This window comes from Vulpes lagopus, chromosome X (assembly GCF_018345385.1).
Source record: "Vulpes lagopus strain Blue_001 chromosome X, ASM1834538v1, whole genome shotgun sequence".
NCBI lineage: Eukaryota > Metazoa > Chordata > Mammalia > Carnivora > Canidae > Vulpes > Vulpes lagopus.
Genome location: NC_054848.1, coordinates 26,588,581 through 26,614,729, shown reverse-complemented (window position 1 = coordinate 26,614,729; position 26,149 = coordinate 26,588,581). Strand labels below are relative to the sequence as shown.

The 26,149-nt window shown below is 41.1% G+C and overlaps 1 protein-coding gene across 8 annotated transcripts in view; it reads left to right on the top strand.

Annotated features, from left to right (window-relative positions):
- Positions 1-26,149, top strand: part of DMD (dystrophin) — a 2,057,113-nt gene that overhangs the window by 1,800,701 nt on the left and 230,263 nt on the right. For all 8 annotated transcript variants that reach the window (XM_041741334.1, XM_041741335.1, XM_041741332.1 and 5 more), the window contains one exon: positions 24,226-24,304. In XM_041741334.1, the coding sequence (XP_041597268.1) occupies positions 24,226-24,304 (79 nt within the window). The remainder of the gene's footprint in view (positions 1-24,225; positions 24,305-26,149) is intronic.

Here is a 26,149-nt window from a genome sequence, read left to right as displayed (position 1 = left end):
TGCAGAGTGGGTCTGGCCTTTCAGAGTCTTCCCAAATGAGTCAAGTGGGGGGGGGGGGTGCTTTGTGTTTCCTGCTTCAGCCAGTAGTTGGCTGTAGGCCTTCCCTCTTCAGGGAGGAGATATAATATTGTGAGGCAGTTACTTGGGGTAGTTGCTGGAGCATTGGGTTCAAAGATGCAGAAGAGAGGTTCAGTGTGGGACACTGTGCAGAGAGAATGGATTTCTTTATTTTTTTAAAGGTTTATTCATTTATTTATTTTAGAGAGCAAGCCTGGGGGGGGTGCGGCGCAGAGGGAGAGAGAGAGAGAGAGAGAGACTCCCAAGCAGACTCCCTGCTGAGCGAGGAGCCCCACACAGGGTTTGATCCCATGATCCTAAGATCATGACCTGAGCCAAAATCAAGAGATGCTTAACCAACTCAGCCACCCAGGGGCCCTTTAAGGTCACATAAATGACATAAAGAGCAGAATAGCCTTTCTTTGACTTGGAAACCCATGGTTTCCCGGTTATACTGGGCTTCCAGTAGAGACCCAATCCAACAGAGACCCAATCTCTACACTTAAACTTGGAATCCATTTGTCATTAAAATGGAATCAAAGCCCAGAAACTATGCATCAGTGCATCTTTCATTATTAACCTATTCGTTACATTTCCTGCCAGCACCTATCTTTCTTCCTGGTTCTTGTCACAAGGAGTAAAGCCATTTCACTGTCATAGCCTTCCTTGTAATTGTGCTCTGCACCTAGCAGCTCTCCTTCCTCCCTCTGATCAGCCCCTGCTGTCAGATTAATCCCTCAAGAGCACTGCCTTTTCCGCTTTCATTTAGCAAAACTCCTACTGTGTGCCCAGAATGTCCTAGGGATCAGATGGTCACAAATACACCATGGTCTCCACTCTCAAGCTGTTGACAACCTCTGGAGACAAAAACATTGTCACTACCTCCAGCGCCACCATCATGCTCTTACCGGCTGATACTTGCCACCTGAGGCTATTAGGTAGACACTGTGCTAAAGGCTTGACATACATTATTTCGATGAATTCTAATAGCCACTTTCTAAGGTATCTCTCCAGAGTACTCATTTTTTGATGGAAATGAGCCCCAGAGAGGTTAAGTGCCTTTCCTTGTGGATCTCAGCTGGGAAGTGCCATAGTCAAAACAGGCATTCCAGCTCCAGAGCCAGAGTTCTTAATCACTGTGCTTAAAAACTTTGACTTGTCGCTGTCCTCGGGATCAGATCCAAACACCTCCATTATCCATGCCTTCCTAACTCCCTCTATGCCTAAATAAACCAAACAAATGCTCTCCTCCGGAGGAGGCAAGTCTCCAAACCTTGACACCTGCTGCTTCTGGGCACTTTGTCCTGCTATTTGCTAAGTGCTGGAAGGATTCTTTCAATCCAGATCTGATTGCAGGCCTCGCTCGAGCTCAGCCTCCTCCAGAGAACCTTTTAACTAACTACCCTGGAAACTGTGGTCCTTGCCTCCTACCAGACAATACTCTGTCTCACATATTCATGTCCATTTCCCCCATTTGGCCTATAAGTTGTTTAACAAGGGTTTTTTCATGAAAAAATAATTCTAAAATAATAATAATAATAATAATAATAATTCTTAGTTCTTTCTTCTCATTGCCAAGAAATTGTTACCTATAGAAGCTACCAAAATTTTCATATGAATGGTAATGATGTACAGTTTCAAAAGTAAATCTTAAATTTTTTTTTTTTATTATTTATTTATGATAGTCACACAGAGAGAGCGAGAGAGGCAGAGACACAGGCAGAGGGAGAAGCAGGCTCCATGCACCGGGAGCCCGACGTGGGATTCGATCCTGGGTCTCCAGGATCGCGCCCTGGGCCAAAGGCAGGCGCTAAACCGCTGCGCCACCCAGGGATCCCTCAAAAGTAAATCTAAGCATGTAGATTCTTGAGATAGTTACAGAACACTTATAATGAATATTCAGTATAACTAATTCTATGAAAATTCTGTACTTGACATGTTATTGAGAACTATCACACCTCCCTATTTTTTTAAAAACCTTTTTTTGAGATCATGGTAGATTAATATGGAGCTATAAGAAATAATACAGAAAGATCCCATGTACCTTTTACCTACTTTCTCCCAGCGGCACATCTTGTAAAGCTGTAGTTCAGTGTCAAAACCAGGAAATTGGCATCGATATAGTCCATTTACAGAACATGTCTGTCACAACAAGTGTTCCTCCTATTATCCTTTTATAACAACACCCACTTGCCTCCCACCAACCCCTACCCCCTGCCCCTGGCAACTAGCAATATGTTCACCATTTCTATGATTTTGAAGAATGTTACATAAATGGAATCATGCAGTATATAAACTTTAGGAATTCACTTTTTTCCATTCAGTATAATTCCCTAGAAATTCATATAAATTATGGCATGCAGCAATAGTTAGTTCCTTCATATTGCTGAGTAGTAGTCTATATTTTGGATATGCCCTTGTTTATTTAACTATTCACTCCTTGGAGGACATCTGGGATCATTCTAGTTTCCGAGTATTAGGAACAAAGTTATCAACGTTCATGTAGAGATTTTTGTGTGAACATAACTTTTCATTTGTCTGGGATAAGTACCCAAAAATGCAAGTGCTGGGTCCTATGATAGTTGAAGTTTAGTTTTATAAGAAGGTGTAAAATTTTTCAACACATTCCACCAGCAGTGTATGAGTAATCCAATTTCTCTGCATCCACCAACATCTGGTGGTGTTACTATTTTCTTTAAAAAAGATTTTATGTTTAAGCAATCTCTATACCTAACACAGGACTTGAACTCAGAACTCCAAGATCAAGAGTCACGTTCCCCCAGCCCCACCAAGCCAGCCAGGTGCCCTGTATTGTCACTATTTTTATCTTAGCCATTTGGATATGTGTGTAGGAATATCTCGTTGCAGTTTTAATGTGGATTTTGCTAGTGGCCAGTGACACTGAACAATTGCTCATGTGCTTATTTGCCATCTATATACCCTCTTCAGCAAAATGTCTTTCCATGTCTTTCATCCATTTTCTCATTTGAATGGGTTGACAGTTGCAGTTGAAGAGTATTTTTATTAATTAGATCATAGTCCTTTGTATGTGGTGATTTGCAAATATTTTCTGCCTTGTCTTTTCACGCCCTTAACAGGGTCTTTCACAGAGCAAAAGTTAAGTTTTGGTGAGGTTGAATTAACCTTTTTCTTTTTTCCTTTCATGGATCATGCTTTTGGTGTCAAGTCTAAGAAGTTCTTGCCTAAACTTAGATCCCAGGACTTTCTCCTGTTTTATATACTTGATAACTTTCCCTTTTACATTTATGTCTGTGGTGTGGTTTTAATTAATTAACTTTTTAAAAAAGATTTATTTATTTATTCATTCATTCATGAAAGACACACAGAGAGAGAGAGAGAGAGAGGCAGAGGAAGAAGGCTCCCTGTGGGGAACCTGATGTGGGACTCGATCCCATGACCCCAAATCATGACCTGAGCCAAAGGCAGACGCTCAACCACCGAGCCACCCAGGTGCCCCTTAATTAACTTTTGTATAAAGCATAAAGTACAGGTGGAGGTTGATTTCTTGCATATGGATGTCCAATTGCTCTAGCATGATTTATTGGAAAGGCTAGCTTGATTTTTGAAGTGAAGTCAAACTTAGCTCTTTCCCTGCTTCAGGTCCAGCCGCCTTCCATGCTTCCTAGACAGCACCATCTGAATGTGCCACAAAAACTTCAGACTTCACGTGCCCAAATGCAGCTCATCATTGTCCTCCTCTTCTCCTGTTCCATCCTCAACATTTTTGCCTTCCTAATTTCACTGTTCTTTTTAACACTACCCTTCACCCAGTTGCCCAAGGCAGAAATTCAATTGCCCAAGTCATTACGCCAGAATCCACCCTTACCTTAGATCTAACCTACTGATCTATCACCAAGTCTTGTCAGCTCTGTCCCCAAGCCATCTCTCAAATCCACTCCCTCTTTACCTCTCCCTTGCCTCAAGCGACTTGTGCCTCAAGTACTACCCAGCCTCCTAGTTTTTCTGGTTGATTTTGGTCTTGCTTCTTAATCCCTTCTCCATAATGCAGCCATAGTAATCCTCCAAAAATTCAGATCTGATTAGGTAACTCTCCTTATTTTAAACTCTTTCTATTGTTTGCTACTGCCCTAAGGCAGAAGTTCCAACAAGCCATTTTGCCAGGCCCTGGATTAACTCTTCAGCTTCAGCAGAAGCACCCAACACAATACCTGACTTACCATAAATATTTATTGATTGACTAATAGGGTCTTAAATTTTGGATGAAGTAAGCTCCTCAATGTCAACAACCTAGATTCTGTTTTTAATAGTGCTCCTCTCTGCTTCCTCCAAGCGTCCACATTTGTAGGAAGTGAAGCCTGTCCCAAGACATGGTATTTTAGGATTACCCCATCACAGAATTAAGACAAGGACTTGGGTGCAGGAAGTTTATTTGGGATGTGATTCTAAGAAAAGGGAGAGAGAGCGCGAGAAAAATGAAACAACAAAGAAAGACAAGCTATCCTCTGGAACACATGAGAAGTATACAGAATAAATTACATCAGAATATAGGTAGCTAGAGCCTGAAATGCAGAGCCAGAGCTTGTATCCACTTGCTCCTGACCTCCATCGGTTGAGAGTTGCTGCCTAAGCATTAACTCCCCTATGGCTGTGATTGTCCACCCAGGAGCCAACACCCACGGCATTGGAAGAAAACCCAGGGGCAGAAAACAGGAAGACTCGAGACTCACTTTTGGGGTGGGATGCTAGCTACACATGATGAGGTTGAGTTTGCATAGAATTCTTCACAGCTGCTGACACCTCAATCAGAGGTGGGCCAACGAGATGTAATGCAAGCACCAGAGGTATTTGCTACAAACCCCAAAGTGGAGCAGGGCATCAGCAATGTCAACCTTTGTTGTGAGCATCAGTAGAAAACCTATTTATTTTTCTCCTCCTCCATACATGGGAAAACAATAATAATACAAGAATTCCAAGCAGGATGGGCTTTGTGTCATTGGTGTGGTATGGAGCATAAGGGCAATAAGTGCTATAGGAGCTTACTAGACAGTTTTAAAAATTTTATTAAATCAGCCACCAAATGTGAACAATTCTTGTATGCCAGGAGCATTTGTATTCTTAACTCATGGGGTTATTGGGAAGATCAAACGTGAAATAATCATTATAAAGCACTTTGTGCAGTGCCTGGCACAAAGGAAGCACTCAATAAATGTTAATGTTTATACAATTATTATTGTTGATTGTCAGAATTCCTCAGACCCACATCAGCGAATAGTAGTAAGTGGTCTGTCAGCAGGAACATGGAAACATTTTCATTACATAGAACTTAATGTTGCAGGGACAGTCATTAAAATAGGATCTAATTTTAGTCTTCTGGAAGACAGAAAATGCTAGGTTCTCTGGAAATATTGAATCTTTCCCTGGGCATATAGTCTAATATTCCAAAATTAAGCTGTATAATCTATAAAGTGAAAATGAAATTGTACTTGTCTTCATAAAAGGCCCAGGAAAATCTTAGGCACTATATAGACACCATTTAAATGGGGGGAAATGTTATTTTTCCATCGAACATAATTAGAAATAGAGAAGCAAGGTCACTCACAAAGTTCTGAGCTATAAGAGAGGAAAGGAACAAAAAATTTTCCCGGTTATTTTATGGCCAAGTTGAACTCATACTTATCCAATGAGCCCCAAAATGGAATACCGTTCTGCACCAACTATACTGATGACAGTGATTCAGGGAGTAAAATGATAAGATTCCGTCCTTCTAAAGTGCTTTTAGAATTGGATTCTACTAAGTTTCATTTTGCTATTGGCCAATCACAAAAGAGGCTACAGTAGGGAAAAGTGAAGACACTGTGCTGCAGAGAGGTTGTTGCATAGAAAAGGAGGAGAGAACCCCCTAATTTAGAGAAATGGATGGAGAAAAAGACAGGCTGTAGCAGAAGGCAACCATTCAGTGCAGCAGCAAGAGGAGAGAAATGGCTTTGAATGGAAGACAAAGAATCAAGGAGAGATAGGAATAGACTAAAACGCACGCGCGCACACGCACACACACACACACACACACACACACACACACAAAAGAACATCGGAGAGAAAATGCGGTGGTTATTATACAGATGAAATGCAAACCGTCACAATGAAGGTGAAAAGCCTCTAAAAGGAATGAGTGAATAGCAAACCACATTTCATCATCTTCACCCAGACGAAGTCGGAGTCCTGAAAAAATTTTAAGCCATTTTGAGATCCTTTCATCTCTGCCAACTCCAAACAGCCCCTTCTACTTAATTTGCTCCTTTCAAAATCTTCGAGGGGGTAGGGAAGCCTAAAGAATAACAGAATGGCCTTGTGCTCAGTGGCGTTCTAATCCCCTTCCAGTGAGTTCCACCGTGGTTCAAAGCCACATTCTAGGGTCTTGGAGGTACTGTTCTCCCCCTTCCTCTGCTCTGATCGTTCTGCTCTTGTGCCTGCAGCTGTGTTATCACTGATGCATAGCCTGAGAAACCCGGGCCCTGTGCCAGCTCTCCAAGTAATATGATTAGCATCTAAAGAAGCTCAGGAAGCCCATGACTTGGTCCTTTTGCAATTAAAATCACATTCAGTAAGCCTTTTGGTCATCGGCATTTGAAAAAAGAAAAGAATCGCTTCCAGGAATCTTGCTGTGTTCAAAACCCGGTTTAGAGTACTCCTTTCGGGTCCCTGGCCGTCACTGGTGAGCATGAAAGAGTTTGAAAACACACATCACATAATGTTTGTGGCCTTGTCCCCCTGTGTGTGTTCCTGCTGTCCCCTACACAACAGAAGAGATGACCAGGACACCAAGCTCTGCAGCCAAGAGGGGAGGAGTATTTCGGTGCTGTGGCTGACTCCTGATGGAAACTCAATGTGAGAAAATGTCAGGCATCTTCTCCTAGATGAAGGAAAATGGGACAGCTGCCCAAGCTGTCATTTTAATAGGGAGCCCATAATACAAATCTCTTAAAAGAATTTTTAAAAAATGCATGAGGATATCTATTAGGGTCTGTCAACAACTAACACCTTTTTTATTTGACATGCAACATTGTGTAAGTTTAAGATGTGTGCTGTATCGATTTGGTACATGTATGTCACAGTATGATGGCCATAGTAGTGTTAGCTAACACCTCTACTGCACCGTGTAATGATCATTTGTTATAGTTGCTGGGAACAATTAAAATCTCTCTTGGCCAAGTTGAATGTCTATAGTACAGTGTTGTTGTCTATCACCATGGTACCATGTATTAGGTCTCCAGGACTCAGGTATCTATTAGTTGCAAGTAGGTACCCTTCCACTCCTTTCCCACCCTCCTCTCCCCTTATGGAATACCCTTTTAGACTTGAGAAAGAAGGAAATTATGCCATTTGCAACAATACGGAGGGATCTGGAGCAAATGAGGCTAAGTGAGATAGGTCAGAGTGAGGAAAGCAAATACTAGATGATATTTCTTCTGCCTGGAATCTAAAAAAAAAAAAAAAACTTAAAGCTAACACCCTTTCAAATGACCAAATTCCAGGTGCTCAGCAGCTTAACTAAAATGTCCAAGTACCTCTTCCTAACACAGAAACTCCTTTGAAGATCCAGCTCCCACTAATGATCCCCAGCAGCTTCTCCAGTCAATGCTGCTTTTCACAAATGAAGCTTTTCAAAAACCTGGAGTGGACAAATGTGGCTTTGGGTTTTCAAAGAAATCTTTCTATTTTAAAAAAAGGCCTGAAATGGGCATACTTGAGTCTTAAATGCACACACATTGAAATATTCTCAAGCCTGAGAGATTGGTTAAAATCAAATATTATACTCATGTAAATGTTCTTTTTTTCCTAATTATTAGCAACAAGGAATGGGAAATGGGAAGGGGGGGATGTGCTGGGTAAGAGCGCACCACGTTTGCGTGAAGTCTCCTGACAGGAAATAGAACCTATTGTTCATTGATGACCTTCTAGCAGCTGCAATCCAAGATTCTGCAATCCACTATTTTCCGTGATGAGATTAGAGAAAATCTTCAGAGACATGATGCGGCAGTTGGTAGAATCATTATGCTATAATGGGTATAATTCTGCTCTCTCCCACCTTTTATGAAATATCTTTAGATTTAAGAAGGCGGAACACTTTGTAATTGTTGAACAACCTGTATACCTAGTTCTTAATAGTCATTGTCCCGAGTTCATTTATAACAACTTCTAGGCTCAGTGTTAATTTTCTCAAATGTTTCTGTAGTTTCCCCCGTATTATAGAGTATATTAGGTTGAACTCTTGGCTGTGCTAGAAAACTCACATTAGTCAAGAAAAAAAACCAAGGCCAGGGCTAGCAGCAGTGGTTTTCAGGCAGCCACACAGCTGCAGACCCCCTGTGATCTCTGAGTGTCCTCAATATCCTCAGCAGAACACAGAGCTACTCTCACCCAAGAGTTTAGAAACTTTTGGAGCCTGACTCTGAGTGGCTCAGATGGAGATGGAGTGCCCATCTAGGCTAAGAGAATGGAATGTTCTGACTGATGGATTGACTGGTGTTGCAGGTTGGGTCCTCTGGGAACCAGATGCCAAAATGGATTTATTGGAGAATAACACTTGTGAAGAAAAAGAGGAAGAAGCAGGATTGGGCAGAGTTAGCCATTAAATCATAATGCAGAACTTAGGAAGTCCACGCCAGCCCCATGGGGAGCTCCAGAGCCAAGACTGCCATTTAAAGGGCTCCTGAATTAGGCCAATCTGAGGATAGTCTGTATATGATTTGGGACTGTTAATTTCCCATCCCCATGAGTTAGAGTGATGGGATAGGGTGATGGAATGGAACTGAGGTCTTCTCTCAAATATCAATATCATCATGTACATGTGAAAAATAGAGTTAATATAGACTTGTGGTTCTCAACCAGAGGCAATTTTTGGCCCTCACATACATGGCAATGTCTGGAGACATTTTTGTTCACAACTGGGAAGGTGGTGCTATTGGCATCTAGTGCATAGAGGTCAAGGATGCTGCTAGACACTCCCTAATGCACTGGGTAGAACAACAAAGAATCATCTGGGCCAAAATGTTAATAATGCCCAAGTTGAGAAACACTGCTCTTTAGATAAAGATATCTTTTTTAATTTTTTTTTTTATTTATGATACTCACAGAGAGAGAGAGAGAGAGAGGCAGAGACACAGGCAGAGGGAGAAGCAGGCTCCATGCACCGGGAGCCTGATGTGGGATTCGATCCCGGGTCTCCAGGATCGCGCCCTGGGCCAAAGGCAGGCGCCAAACCGCTGCGCCACCCAGGGATCCCTAGATAAAGATATCTTATGTGCACATATGTAGTAAGAGATGTCATGAAAACCTTTTCTCTGATAAATTTTTAATGATGACTGTTTTGTTGTTATTTGCATCTTTCAATACTTGTTACCGAGATTCCATCCAACTCATTTAACTTTTGGACAGAAAGGTCAGATTGAATTGGTGAAGTATCTGAATCCTGGATTTTTTAAAATTTAGGTTTTTAAGACCAGTATTAATTTGGGTTGACTCACATACTGTTTATTTTTTTTAAAAAAGATTTATTTATTTGAGAGAGAGAGAATGAGAGAGAGAGAGCACTTGAGCACAGGGCAGGAGGGACAGAGGGAGAGGGAGAGAGAAACCCAAGCAGACTCCACATTGAACATGGAGCCCAAAGCAGCGCTCAATCCCAAGACCCTGAGATCACGACCTGAGCTCAAACCAAGAATCGGATATTCCACAGACTGCACCACCCAGGCACCCCAACTTACATACCATTTAGTGTATAATGTCCTTAAAGCCTGCATTGGTGACCAGAAGAGAAATCATGTGTGATAAAATTGCCTTATGAAAGTATTATTTTAAATACTAGTTTGTTTCTGATCTGTTTAAATATCCTTGAACTGGAGATTTGTGTTTTTTTTAATTTTTTATTTATTTATGATAGTCACACACAGAGAGAGGCAGAGACACAGGCAGAGGGAGAAGCAGGCTCCATGCACCGGGAGCCCGACGTGGGATTCGATCCCGGGTCTCCAGGATCACGCCCCGGGCCAAAGGCAGGCGCTAAACCGCTGTGCCACCCAGGGATCCCTGGAGATTTGTTTACTCTGGAAGTTAACTCTGATATATTCTCTCTTTTGTACATATTACAGAGTTGGATGTCAGTGTCAGCTCAGATTGAAATATTGAAAGTTCCAAATTTGAGTGAAATCTGTGGAAATTTACTGCAGTATATCTTCTTTGTGCAAGAACATAGTTTTCTTTGTGGGATTTCTACTAAAAAAAAAATAACACAACAAAAGCAAAGTTTTAGCACTATACGTTTTGAACCATCCAGTAGATGCTTTAGCCTTCGGGGAATTTAGCTCCAGAACTGCTACTCACAAAATAAAAAGATTGGTTAATGCCTGAAGGGATAAAAAGATCAGCTAACAGAAAAAAAAGTTATTTCCAAGATGTGAAGTGTGTGTTCAATCCTAGATCAAGGACTAGATGTTCAAAGTTGTATGAGTGAGGTTTAACATTACTTTAGAAAAGTCTAGAAGAAAGTTTGTCATCAGTGCAATAAAATCATTTTCAAGGAGGAACAGTAATGATATCAGCTCTTTACTTGCATAAAACCCACTATTTTTATCCAAAAACAAAATCATTAAATGCTTTATATCCAACCATCTATATTCACATAGCCATAAAAAAATCAATTGTGACACAGGGAAGAAAAGACAAAAAAAAACAAACCATTCTAATCACTGTATTTCGAAAGCTCTTTGTAAACAAATGTGAGATGCTTAAAGGAAGAGAGGAGAATGATGAATTATTTGCTTACCAAAATAAAAGTAAAAATCAACAGTCTAAGCAAAACTATTTGAAATTTCAGGAATCTTTGATCCATTAAGATGACGTCAGTAATGGCATCCCAAATGCCTATTCAAACAATACTCCTCAGTGGACGTGAGATGCTAAGCTACTGGGTTGATCTAAGTGTGTCACCCACTTCATGAAGCCTCCCAGATTGTTCTAAGCCTCGTGGCTCTCTCACTCCTTATTGGTCAGTAACACAGAGACCAACACTTAAAGGGTTTAATTTGTCCTCTGTGCAGTCTTCGTCCCACAAGACAGGTTCTTGTGAGCAGGAGTTTCTCATGTTCCATTTTTGCCATCATCCACAACATGACCACCCAGTACAATGTACATAACAGCCCTCAAGAATGCTTCTGGAATAATCGATTCATGAGCTCACCTCTCATGCTCTTCACTCTAGACTTGTTTAGGTTCTGCTAAAAGACAGAAATCACCTAGCTGTCCCCAACTGGTCTACCTATGTACTTATGATAAAGACACAAGCTAGATAAGGAACTTCGCCCAGGGATGTGTCTGCCAAATTCACCCACTCCTATTCTGCTGTGACCCACACCTTTTAACCCAAGTAAGTAACAGGTACCATTTCCTCAGTGCTTACTTTGTAGCAAATGCTATTACATGCTTTACAGGTCATCTTTTTTTGTGTCAAATACAATTTTTTTGCCCAAGCCATAGTAGGGATCTTGTTAACGGCAGGATGAATGACGTGAGAGGCTTTGGGCTATCATATCAAACTCTCCCCACACACCAGGGAGCCCTCCTGATTTGTACGCATGTCCTTGTCACCTAGGATGAAAGCCTGCGGTATCCTTGACTCTTCCTTCTTCCTGGAACTCTTACGTTAACCTCTCATGTTCTATTATACCATCTCTTGTTTTTCTTCCTGGCAGCTTATACTTTCTTCACTTTTCCCCTGCTACAGTTCATCCTAAAACACCACTCTGACCGTATTTCTTTATTTCAAAAAAATTATGAAAAATATGAAAATGTTACTAGTAGTTGCCACCAGGATGGGAAGCAAGATGGTTAGGAGGATGTGCTAAAATAAAAGGGAGGCTGGTTTTTAAGACTTTTGTTTGTTTTTCTTGAATTTTGTTATCATGTGAATGCAATAAAAGTATTTAAAATTTTAATAATTATTTTTAAAAATATTTTAATACCTTCCCATAAACAACAAAGTCTCTATTCTTAAACCTGACAGACAAGTGCTGCTCTGGTCTGCCTCCCAGCTACAGTTCCAGCCTTACATTTTTCAGCCCTCCTTCTGTTTATCTTCTACATCCAGGCCTTTACTAGTGCCAAAAAAAAATTATTCATTCTGCTCTTGCCACATGGAAACTTTCATCTGTTTTTGCCCATCAAAATCTTACCCAACTTTGAAGGCCTAGCTTAAAAGCAACTTCCTTCATTAATACGTTCCACACAATCTATAACCCCAATGGTTATTAGGCTTCTTTTTTTTTTTTTCTTTTTGGTTTGTTTTCAGTTTCTTGTTTAAGTAGACTCCTTACCCAGTGTGGAGCCCAATGTGAGGCTTGAACTCACAACCCCGAGATCAAGACCTAAGCTGAGATCAAGAGTCAGATGCTTAACCTTTCAGCACAGTTTCCAGGAAAAGGAATATCTACTGAGTGCCAGTAAGTGGGCTTTCTGAGAACACACTTTATAACATCCCATTATCTGTCCTGAGTTTCCTCACCTGTAAAATGGTCTTAGGGGCCCTTGGGTGGCTGTCAGTTGAGCCTCTGACCCTGACTTTGGCTCGGGTCATGATCTCAGGGTCATGGGATGGAGCCACACGTCAGGCTCCCTGCTCAGTGCAGTCTGCTTGTCCTTCTGCTTCTGCTCCTCCCCCAAATCACACACTGTCGCTCTCTCATTTTCTCACAAATAAATACAATCTTTTTTTAAAAAGCAATGAATTAAAAAATAAAATAGTCCTAATTGGAGGACCTTCATCATTAGGTTGTTGATTCTTTTAACTTCATTGGCCACCCACTATGAGATGGGTGCCAACCTGGAAACTGGGGACACAGAGGTGAATGAAATAGACTATGCCCAGCTCTCATCAAGTTTATTTTCTGATAGGAGAAACTTCAGTGTAGTCTCCCTAGAAAACCATTAACAGCACTGGGAACATAGTGAAAGCTCTATAAATGTTAGCTGTCATTACTGTTGTCACTGTTGCTGGTATTCAGTACTTCTATTTATATATGAGGAAACTGAGGCTCACAGACACTTAGATGAGACACAGAAGGTCAAGCAACTAGTAAGAGATTCTAACACTGCCCCGCAGAACTGGTGGCCTTTCCACTACACTGGTGGCTCCAGGAATAGGCTGTATATCAGAGTTCTTGGTGGAGCTTTAAACAAAGTACAGATTCTCAAGCCCCAGTCGCAAATGCACCAGGTTAGAAATTCTAGAGACAAGCTAAGAATCTGTGTTTCAGAAGTTTCTCAGGTAGTAGTGATACATGGTCAAATCAGGGGATGACTGTGGTACTACAATCTTTCCCGAGCTACTTCGTTATGCCTATTTGTAAATATCTAATCCATAAATTCATTAAAAATAGACTCCTTGTTTTATTTTTTCTGCTTTTTCTCTTAGTGAAGTGCCTTATAAGCACTCAATAAGTATTTGAGTAATTAATTGCTTAATTATTTAATTAAAGTTGCTCTTAAAATGCAAATATTCACAGCTGTGATACTGGAAGTCTGTTATGAGCCATCATTGATCTTCCTAGGAATATTTATTAATCAGCAAAGAACCTGTACTTGGGAAGGACAAGCTAAACGTCTGGGAATGGGACTGAAGTCTCCAAACCAGATGTTCGCCACATCGTGGCGCAGCCCGGGGGCCCCTCTCTTACCTTGCCCACACTTCATTGACAACTTCAGGGAAGATGCAGAAAATGTATTAATTTAACTCAAGAGATTCCAGCCCCCTAGTTTCATTTCTTTTAAGTTGACACATGTATCTGGTTTGGGAAACTGGGGAAATCTTTGTTTTCCCCTTTTTTTGAAAAGAAAGCAAAAAAATCCTTTATTCTTGTCACACCACGAACATGGAGTTCACTGTTACACGTTAAGATTATAAAGCAAGATCCCAAAATGCAGTGGCTGATTATTCACAGTAGACATATTAAGTCAAGAAGCTTATTTTTTCTCTCTTTGCTAAGGCACAAAGCCTGAGGCTATATGCATTTTTATTACACTTTACTGTCTTGGTTTCACTTGAGGATTAAAAAGAAAGTCAAGGTACAGTGCACATATCCTGATGGATTTTAGGATTTCTTGCTTTAGTGAAAGGAAGAATCTCATAAAGTACTTCAGATTATTGCTCAAGGAAGTATACCTACTTCCGTGATGACCTAGAAATTTGATCTTTTGTTTCTCCTATAAAAGATCACATTGTATTGGGGAATGTTTTTCCCTATAGTTTTCTACACCATGTAAAGCCGCATTTTTTTAAAAAAATAGCTTTTAGATTCGAAGTGAAAATGTCTACAATAGTTCAGGGAATTCTTAAGACTGTTCAAGGAGCATTAGAAAACACCCCACCCCGGGCTGGGGCGGGGCGGGGGGGGGGGTGGCAAAGGATGAGGGAGGCAGGGAGGGGAGTGGGAGAGCGCTCAGCCTGAGGAGTATACGGAAACCCAGGCCGGCAGTGGGACTAGAGACCAAGGGAGTGAGGACATGTCCAATTTAACTCTACTTCTGACAAATCCACACCAAGAAACAATAGAAGGGCACTACACCAGCCTCTATCCCTTGTTTAAAAGCTTGAAATGCACTTCATTATTTTGCTTGTGTCTTGTTTTCTGATATGCAAAGGAAAGAGAAGGACCCACTGGTGTAGGATTTGGAAGTGCAGTCAATAGATGAGATCTTCCGGCTTATTGACTTGTAACCAAGGACCTGATACTGGTTTGGCAGCTCTGCATCAATGAGCGGAGAGAAAGGAGCTTTTCAGTGGCCGGGAGGAGAGCTGGCAGCTGGGATCAGGGACTCCTGGCAGACAAGGTTCTCGGATATGCAGTCAAATTGACTGTGAAGGGAGTCAAGGTCAGGGAGCTTTGGAAATGCTGCAGGTAGTGTGGGATGTAAGGAATGTGGATTTCCTTGGTTAAGGAGTGTTGTGGTGTGCAGATTTGAGCAAATTCTCCCTTCCGACCATTATATCAAGGTGACTAGTAGAACAGACTGAAAATCTGCAAGTGTATCACTGCCCAAAATAGAAGAGTTTCACCGGGAAACAAAAAACTATATAATTACTGGTGGTGTATCTTTTTTCATTTCTCTTCCTGATTTCATATTTCGGTATGAATTTGCTAACAGCTTTATAGGTTGTCTTTTTTTCAGACGATACCAGTTCCGATATAGTCCCTTGATAATTATATCAAATTGCCACTTCTGGTCCTTGGGAACACTCCTGTGAGCTAATACCAGGAGGGATAATTATGTAATTACCATGTGAGCCTGATGCTACTTGTGGCCCAAAATGCCCCTGGAAAGGAATGCGACAATGGCCTCAGGAAATTTCTGTGAGAACGATATCTTCTAAATGTGGAATAAATAAAAGCTCAAGAATAAACAGCGGAGGCTGGTATGCAAATGATTTAATGTAATGGTGTTGCAAGGTGCGAGCCACTTGACTTTAAGTTCCTGCTGCAAATCATGACATACATTAGGAAAGCTTTTAAAAGGGAACCGATTTTTTTAAGATAAAATCTGCATCAAGTTACATCAGCCAAGCAGAGTAATTCAACTTTTATCTAAAAAAAAAAAAAAAAAAAAGGCAGAAGTAATGCTTCCTATGATCTCTTCCCTTCCCGTCACATTTTTTTCCAGCAGTCTGTGGATGTAACCAAACTAAAGATTTTGACAAATGAGGCAGGATAGGAGGCTGATTGCTGCTTTTCTAAATTAAAATTAATGATACCCTGAAGGTACTTGCGTCTATGAAGTCAACTTAATGTTGATATAACCTGACTCCATTATCACAGAACAAGGCAGTTGCATGAGCATGAAAACCAGTAAACACACTTCTAAGGTGCACATGAGAAATCAGTCAGGTGAAAGCTGAAGGCTGAACAATGGGCTAGAGGACTAGGGGTTGGTCCTCCCGTGCTTTCCAGTGGATAGAGGAGTCCACCAGAATGATTGGAGAAGCCATGGGCTGTGTGGGGGAGGAGAAATCATTTTCTTTCTATCCTTCTAGGTTCTTAGTGGAGACCATCTGTAATAAAAGACAGATGAGCAGGAGAAAAGCAAACAGACATTAAATAACATATATAAAAGGGTGAGACCCAGGAAAACCCAGCAACTCACTGAAACGGCTCAAGCCACCACCTTTAATGCCACTTGCAGCTAAAGACAAAGAGGCTCGGGTCTGGGAGGGGGGGTGGATGCAGTTAGGGGAGGTGGCCAGGAAAGCACAGTAAACAAAGGTAAGCTGCTTATGCAGATCTCATTTTGCTTTCTCCGTTGATCAGGGTTTCTAGAGATTTGGTCATCCTCTGTTTCCTGAGACTGAGCAGGAGACACCCTTAAAATGCAGATTTCCCTTATAAATGTAAATTTCTCTTCCAAAAGGGTAACTTCTGGTTTCAGAGCTTCTCCAGTGTCTGCTGTTTCTTTAAAAACTAATGGGCTTGAATAATTCTTATGCCAAAGAAGCATATTTGGGGGTGGCAAATTCTGCTGCCCTTCAACTGGCTCTAGGCTAGGCTCCCATTGACGTCATGCCTCACCTGTCTGGCGGGGGGTGCACAGGAGGTTCATTTTAGGCTCTCTCTTCTTTAGAGTCCATGCGCTCTTCTGGAAGGTTGTACAGAACACAACTGGGAAGGGCTGATGGGAGGCAGAGAGGCAAATGGAGGAGAAAAGAAAGGGAAAACAGAATAAGAAAAGGAATCAGAGATGAAGAAAAGAGGTAATCAACACAGAAATAGAAGATAGAAGGGGGAAGAAAGCTATGAGGGAGGAACATAGAGGTGGATGAATGATGGTCTCAGATGGCACACACTAGCATTCATGCAATAAATCATACGAAATCAACTCATAATTATGCTTCTACTCTGAGTGAGCACTCTGTTAGCACTGGCTGCTTCCCCGTGATCTATTTTAAAGTCCAGCGCAAGAAACTCTTTCTAACTCAAAGGTGTCTCAATGTCAAGAAAACATAAATTGAAAACTCAGCCAGTGTTTGCATTCAACAAGCCTGGATGGTTTTGCCACAGAGCTATACCTATCACAAGCTCTCATCCCAAACCTTGTCTCAGACTATTTTTTTTCTAGTCACAATTCAAAATAAATCAGAATTAGAACAGTAGATTTTCACTGAAAGGGATTATAATTAGTTAAAAGGATTCTAACTGAAACTGTTATAAATCTCAAGAGAGTTTCCAGGATAATGATTGGGCATATATTTATGAGTATTAGAAGGATTTGGAAGTAAGAATGAATTATGAACGCCTCTCCAGCCCAGACACATGCATTCAGAAAACTGTATGAACTGCAAAATTCCAGGAAAAAAACTCATGAATAGACTGTAGAGAGTCATTTGTGTACACGTGCATGGTTTATTCTCTATTGTCACAGCACAAGGAGGGGGTTGGGATTTTTGTTTGTTTGGGGTTTGTTTGTTTTTTTACGGGCTCATTAGTGAAGGTGTGAAGTCTGGTTCTTGCATGCCCATGGATATTTAACAAAGGTCTAGACAAACAAAGCCAGAAAATCGAAATGTACATGCCCAGATGTACATGCCCACTTAAATCTTTTCCCAAGACTGGAGTAAACATGATTGATGCATATAGTGCCAATAAGAATGCTTGGACACTAGGTAGAAATCACTTTGTTGAACAATGTTTTCCCACATCAGGAGGGACCCTTTGGCTCTCCTTAAACCTCCAGTGAAGATGAAAACTTAGAGTTGAAAAAAAAAAAGAAAAGAAAACTTAGAGTTGATTAACAGGTCAAAAGAAAAAGTGGAAGTTCTTGAGAATGGGAAATTAACTTTATTTGAACATTGTAACATTTGAATTTAAATAAATTTACTTGAAATCATTTCTAGGAGCCACAATATTGTGATCTCTCCTTTTTCTCCCCCTTTTGATTTAATTAAAACAATTTTGGAGGAAAAAATGAAATAAGGATATCTTTCAAAACACGCAGAGGAATGGACTGAGGTTTGGGAAATAGTCAAAGCAAGGAATAGAATGTGTTATCATCAATTTAGTTGAATAAATTGGTTTCATTCCTTATCCCCCAAATTTTATTCTCTAATCTACCATAATCATACTTAGCACAGTGCCTAACAGATAACAAGAACTCAATTTTCATTCATCACATTTATCAAATATGTATTGACCATCTCCTAGGTGTTAGGCACTGTGCTAAACTATGAATAAGATCGCCAAGGTCTATATCTTCATGGGCAGGTAACTTGCCTTCTAGTAAGTATCTTTTGAATGAATGAAGAAGCATTTCTTAAAGGCATGAAAGAAGCAAGGTCTCTGTGCAAACAGTACACTTCCTGCAGAACTCACCTGAAATGAGAAAGCAAAGGAGAATAATATATAGTCCTCCCAGTTCTCGAATACGATTGAAAGTTAGAACAAAACAAATAGGAGCGAGATTTGGGCTCTTGCTTTGTCTTGCAAATTATTACGTTAGAATTTTTGGAGTCCAATATTTCAGGCCCAGTAAATCTAAATGGTTTTCTTCCTTAAGCTTTGATCATCAAGAAGGAAGGAAAGAAAGAGGGGAGGAAGGCAGGGGAAGTCTTTCCAAAAATTGTGCTGGGAATCTCACAATAGAGAATTCTTCATGCAAAATACAGTTGTTAGAGTGACACTTCTTTTAAGATTTTATTTATTTTATTTATTCATGAGAAACGCAGAGAGAGAGGCAGGCAGGGACATAGGCAGAGGGAGAAGCAGGCTCCATGCAGGGAGCCCGACGTGGGACTCGATCGTGGGTCTCCAGAATCATGCCCTGGGCCGAAGGCAGATGCTCAACCACTGAGCAACCCGGGCATCCCTAGGGTGACACTTCTTGAATAAACTGTACATTAATTCGTTCAACTAATAATTAGAGTACCTGCTATATGCCAGGGACTGTGCTAGTCACCGGGAATATCATAGGGACAGAAAGATATGTCCCCGTCCTCACAGAGCATAGTTAACAAACAAACAAAAAAAAGACTTTTTAAATTTTTCTCTGACATGCTTTTACTGAGGAATACTGCAAACTAGATTACGAGTACTCAAGGAGCAGATGGCAGTTTCTCGCCCATCTGGGATAGTTCTAAAGAAGAGACCCTTGTGTATCAATAGATAAGGAGTCTTCCAGTTCTAAGCTTTCATGATCTATGATCTAATAGTAGAAACAGGATGTATGCTTCCCCCAAAAGATGTTATACTTGTATTTCTTTTTGCAAAAGGAAAAAGAGGTCAGGGAGCCTGGAGGGGCTCAGACAGTTAAGTGACCAACTCTTGATTTCGGCTCAGGTCATGATTTCAGGGTCGTGGGATTGAACCCCATGTTGGGGCTCCAAGCTCAGTAGGGAGTCTAAGTATTCCTTCTCTTCCTTTCCCTCTGGCCCTCCTCCCACTAAATAAATAAATCTTTTTTTTAAAAAAAGGAAACAGAGGGCAGCCCCGTGGCAGGGTGGGGGCTCAGCGGTTTAGCGCCACCCAGGGCGTGATCCTGGAGACTGGGTCCTGCGCTGGGCTCCCTGCGTGGAGCCTGTGTCTCCCTCTGCCTGTGTCTTGGCCTCTCTCCGTCTCTGTGAGTCCCATTAATAAATAAATAAAATCTTAAAAAAAAAAAAAAAAAGGAAACAGAGATATTGCCTGTTAATTCAGAAGAAATTGGGTTCTTCCTATCTCTTTGAAGAATTCTGGTTATACTAGTTACACTCCTTTGGCTCTTCCTACCCTGCTCACCTTCTAATCCCCAATCTTACCCTTTTTATTTTATTCTCACTTGCCTTTTCTTCCCGTAATGACTGAGACAAATTGTCAACTGGCTCTACATGACACCTCCAGTTAAAATCTCACTGTTATGTCAAATACATCACATTCCATATGAATTCCTACAGCCACATGCCATTCCCTCCCTGCCCCCCCCCCCCCCCCCCCGGCTTTGGCTTTGGAATTTCCGTATTTCTATCAGCAATATCCTTATCCTCCCAGTCTTCCACGCTGGAAATACATGAGTTCTGTTTGCTTCTTCCAAAATGAAGCTCCAACACCAAAATTCATCAGTTCTTCCTTCTTTCAAAATACCTCCTCACCTGCACCTTCTCTCCCATTCCAGGCCATACAGTCTTCATTGGAACGCACGTCATCCCATACCTCAGTGATAGCAACAGCCTCCACCTGGTCCCAGCCTCCAGGTCCTCCAGTCTCTTTTAGGCCTCACTGACTCAACTGCCTAAACTTTACTCAAATCATGAGTCCCTGCACAGAAATCTTCGCTGGTTCTCTTGGCCTTGCCAAAGAAATCTTGAGCCTCAGAGTCTGGAATGCCTTGCTTTGTATCTCTGCTTCCGAGATACCTAGTTCTTCACACCTCACCGACCTCTACAATAGCCGTGTTCAGCCCCTGGCCTTTCCTTGGCTCATCCCTCCTCTTCACCTCCAAACCTTTATGTGTCCGAAGATCAGAGACTCTAGTGTCTGCTCCTTGTGTGGCTCTTTGGGTTTCACAAATGCTCACCAAGTGAACAGAGGACCGAATAAAGAAGGAATTATGCCAGGATGGAAGGTGCTAACATATGATTTGGGACTTTTCTTCCCAGTCTGTATATAGTACTTGATATTGGTTAAAAACACAGCCAGTTCGAAAGGTCCAATGCATGGAGCTTATTGTTGCAAAAGTTTATCATATTTCATTTCCTTGCCTAATTGCTCACAGAATAAAGTGCCTTTGTTCTTCAAGTTTTTCTCTTTCTGAAACCGATGTCTTTATCACTTGTGCATTCAATCCATGCAATACCTTTGCCCAAAGATAATTTATGAAAAAAAATATTTTGTGCTTGATTCTTTAGTTCCTTTAAGACTAGTTTCTGAAGTTTTCAGTTCATTACATGATACATTTTAATTTCAGTCTCTCTCTGTCTTTTGCATTTTCTTAACTTTGAGTTTTTCTTAACTCACTTCTGTCTCCTTTTCATTTATTGACCATATTGGGCACACACTGGAAACTACCTCTGGTGGTCTCCTGGTCTAAAAGAAACTGTCTTTCAGAGATGAGTGGCCTCTAATGGACTCAGATGCTGCCTCCGCCTAGTCACTGTGAATCTACCAACATCATTGCCAGGGAACAGGGCCTGCAGCACAGTCACGCTCCTTTAGCACGTGTTCCCCTAGGGATTTCTTTCTCAGGATGTGAAAAGATCTCTGATTACTGTCCACTCCCCAGTGGCCTCCTCATCCCATCTTCCCCGCCCCCAAGCTTTCACAATCATCTCTTGATTAATTTGTTCATGGAATGACCCATTCTGCATTTAGAAATAATTATGTATTTCAAACATTCATTTGCATGTGTTCTCTATAATCTATGGCATCACATTGTTCATGACCAGGAATTGACCTTGCATTAGGTCATAAAATATACCAACGACTAAACTTTCACAGATAGGTACACCAGATTTGTTCTGCATTCAGTAAATTGAAAGGCCAGCTGCAGATTAAATATATATAAAACATGTTTCTTTCAACTTTAATCTCTAAAATAGCAGTTAAAAGCAAGAGCCAGACTGAATGAGTTTGAATCCTGGCTCTGCCAATTTACTAACTACTTAAAGTTGGGCCAACTTTGCTATTGTTGTTTTTAACCTCTCATGCTTCGGCTCCTATGTCAGTGAAGTAGGCAGATACTATGACATCTTACCCCTGAGTTACTGTGAAAATTAAATAAGTTAATTCATATTGCCATGACCAGAGTGCTTAATAAATATTACCCATTTATTGGGGTGCTTGGGTGGCTCAGTTGGTTGAGTGTTAGACTTTTGATCTCAGCTCAGGTCATGATCTCATGGTCTTCAGATCTAGCTCTGAGTTGGGCTCCACACTCAGCGGGGAGTCTACTTGAGGATTCTCTCTCTCCCTTTCCCTTTGCCCCTCCCTCTCACACACGCACCATCTCTCTCTCAAATAAATAAATACATCTTAAGAAAAAAAGTAAAAAGATGTATTTATTTATTTGAGGAAGAGAGAGCACATAGAGTGAGAGGGAAGGGCAGAGGGAGAGGCAAACTCCCTACTAAGCAGGGAGCCCCATGTGGGCATCGATCCCAGGACTCCAGGATCATGACCCAAGCCAAAGGCAGACATTCAACCAACTGAGCCACCCAGGAACCCCAAATAAAAAAATCTTAAAAAAATATATTAGCCATTTCTTTGTGTCATATGCATTGCCTTGCACGCGATAACCTATTCCTCTCCTTGTGTTAATCATAATAGCAACAAAACAGTAGCTGCTAACATTCATTGAGTAATTACCATGTGAGAGAAACCAGGCCAGACACTTCACATGTCTTAGCTATTTCCCACAGAAATTCTGTGAGGTATGTCATATCATTGTCCCATTTTACAGGTAAGGAAAGTTAACATTAGAACGATATACCCAGAGGCATGCAGTCAGGGTCAGTCCACATTCTTGCTTATTCTCCCATAATCTGTCTGCCTCTCTGTGTCTGTCAGTCACCCATCCACATTGGTTTGCTCAACTAGTCATTAAACCTTTGTTATCACTTACTGCGTGCAGGATTCACTGTATCCTGCCAGAGGGAGCATAAGGGAAGAGAAACAAGGAGTAGTCCCGGCTGTCAAGGAGTTCACAGTGCACTGTAGGAGATACTCACGTCCATGCAACTCAAACAGATGGTATGCTAGAAGTGCTCCGAGTAGAAGCTAGGTGCTGTGAGGATGCTGGCGAAGCGATCACTTCTAGCCCTGGGGGAAAAGAAAGGGGCTGTATACACATATAAATGACTAGAACTGGAAGAGAAGAGGGAGAAGAGCACTCTAGAGAGGAGTAGCAGCAAGAACAAGTCCTACAAGTGCGCAACTGGCTGGAATATGGTGGGACAGGCAGGTTGAGTTTGGCCGGTAGCACAGGGTCATATGGCTGGGAAGGGAGATTTCAAGTGTTCTTCATGCTTTTGTGTGCGTAACAGTGAAGCAAATCCTGCACTTTTTGGAACTCCACATGCTTTTCCAAATATTTAGTCCCAGTAAAGATGGGCAAGGCTAGGAGAAGGTGAAAAAAAGATTGTTCTGGATCTCTGTTAGGCCCTTGACTGATACTGCAAGGTCAGAGTCGGCTTTAGACCATACTACCCAAGGCAGATTTTGGATCAGTTTAATACCTATCGTATCTCTTGGGAATTACCCACACCATAGAAGCAAGCCCACTTGAGCTCTGCTGGCTCTGGGCGAGAGCTGGCCAACCCCTTGTTTAGCATGGGCTGTTCAGAACCAAATTCAAATCCAGATTTAGGAAACCTCAGGCCTGGGGCCACCACTAATATCCGATTGGCAGAATGCCACATGACAAAGTATACCATTTCACCCCTAAAATTCCTCCTTTTTCCCCACCCAGAATGGAATTCACTAAGCTATCAGGACACTGTCAATATATAACAGAAAAACCTAATAGAAAAAAAAAGAGTGGTAATTTTTATTTCATGCCACCTAAGGATATACTTCTCAGGAATTTTCATGTTTACTAAAAACTGCAATCTGAACATTTCTTTCATCTCATAATCTCCCCTGTAATTACCCTCTACTTAAGCCTTGCCTCTACTTCTTTGATACTTGAGTATTAATCAACTGTTGGTTACTTGTGAATAATCACTCAGTGATCTATTAATCATCAATAGGATTCCAAAAAACATTAGTCGAAAACAACAGATGAAGACAAAATGTATGCCCTTTCTGAGCTCCTTTAGCCATCTCGTGTCACAGGGAATGATGACCTCCCTCACCTTTGCATGAAAGATTTAGAGTGTGCATTTCTGATGGTACTCACTGGAGCAGTAGTTCATTTGTGTCTGCCAATGAGTAGAGTGTGAAGGGGGAAAAACTCATTTTAACATTATCAAGAAAGCAAATCTTTTTTTGTTTGGCCTTGGTTTGATAAAATAGGTCTCAGAGGCCATATATGGTAAGCGGATATTAAAACCAGGCTTATAAATTGTTGCTTTAGTGTTATAGCTTTCGAGGTCCCAAAGATCTTACCAAAAAGGGTACATTGTTTTCATTGCTCCTCATTATATCTGATGAGAGAACATCATTTCTCTCCTCTTCCTCCCAGGTGGCCATTGAGGACCGCATCAGGCAGCTGCATGAAGCGCACAGGGACTTTGGACCAGCCTCCCAGCACTTCCTTTCCAGTAAGTTGCTATCTCCTCTCCTTGCTTGATGTCTTCATTGGGTCTTGGTAGCAAAGAATCAAGAGATGAATTGCAATCGTCTTTGCCAAATGTGCTGGAAGCATAAATCGTCCTGAAATACAAGTTAGGGGGAGAATCCAGAGGGTTAGAAGAGGAGGTCCGATTAGATCATCTTGTCCAGTTTCTCAGCTGATGCATAATTGTTTCCTGTAGTGTGTTCTCGAGTGCTAACTTTGGTAATATTTTTGAGTCTTTAGTTCTGCTTATAGCGGTTCACTTCATAAGCTGATAATTATGGTGCCATATAATTATGATAGGATAATTCAATATGTGTTACTGGGAATCTTTAATTCTTTATCTCTGCATAATTCATTAAATACTTCCTGCATCCAAATTGGAAGCTCAGCCTGTTGGGTTTCCTTTCCCTAACTATTCTTACTGCTCTTTTATCCTTGACCACTCTTCATTCATTATACTTTAGTTTTGCTCTTTTATTAATTATATTTGTGTCATTCATTATATTGTTAATGTATATTATTAATAAATAGTATGTGTTTTATAATAAATACTAAGAGAAACAGCCTTAGTTAATGGAGGGCTTGATATTGGAACATCCTGTTAATATAACCAGACATATTAAATTGTCAAGCTCCTGTTGTCCTCTGATTGACGTTATTAATTTCTACCACTCTTTCTTTGATTACAAAAGTGTGTGTGTTGAGGGTTCTTTCTATTTAAAAAGCCATACTTCTACCACATGGAGTTAACATCTACCGCTAACATTCTGGCATATTTCTTGTCACATGTGAATATGGATGAGGGCCTAACCATCATTTTAAGGCAATTACTTTGCGCCTGGCAATGCCACAAATATGAACTAATTTAATCCTCATTGAACTTTAATGAGGAAGATACCATGATCATACCAATTTTAAAGATGGGGAAATTAAGGCACACAGTTCCACAGAGATTGACCGCCAGGATTCAAACCCAGGTTTGTTCCAGAGCCTGCTTTAGGCACTACACTAGACTGTCATTTACTTCATTTATGTGTTTTATAGATAGGAAATAATTCTGTATGATCTCCCTGCCTTCTCCTGCCACCTTCTTTTATTGTCACTTTCCCATCCTTTCCTTTGTTTTCCATTTCTGATAGGAAAAAGATCTCTGCTCACTTTTTTTTTTTAAGATTTGTTTATTTGAAAGAGAGTGCACACTTGTGAGCATGCACATGTGCAGTCTGAGAGGGACAGAGGGAGAGAGAATCTCAAGCAGACTCCCTGCTGAGCATGGATCCTGACATGGGGCTCGATTCCACAACCCTGAGACCACAACCTGAGTCAAAACCAAGAGTGGGACACTTACCCTGCTGAGCCGCCCAGGTGCCCCTTTTGCTCACATTTTTAAAGTATTTGACTAGATGCCTTCATGTATCTCCAGTTGGCTCTTATCTTTTAGAACAAAAATTCCTAAAAGGTGGTGGTCCTTTCTATTATATGATGACAGTGTATTAGGTAAGAAGTTGTCTTACTTTCTGGACTGGGTCTAACCTTACTCTCTGCATGCAGTCGTTATTTGGACAGTATCATACACGTTTAGGATGGGCTGAAAGCAGGGAGGCCAAGTTATAGCAGTGTCTGCAATCAAGTGGAATTATGGCTTTTAGGAATGCCTCTAGGATAATTACAAGGCCTGTGGATTTCGTCTTCTGTATTTTCCCAAATCTCTGGTCTACATAAGTTGCCTTGGTGACTGCCACTTTATTCTATTTCATTGAGATTAAACGCAATAACATATTTGTAAGTGACTCATAAGCCATAAACAAAAATACCACTCTCACTAATA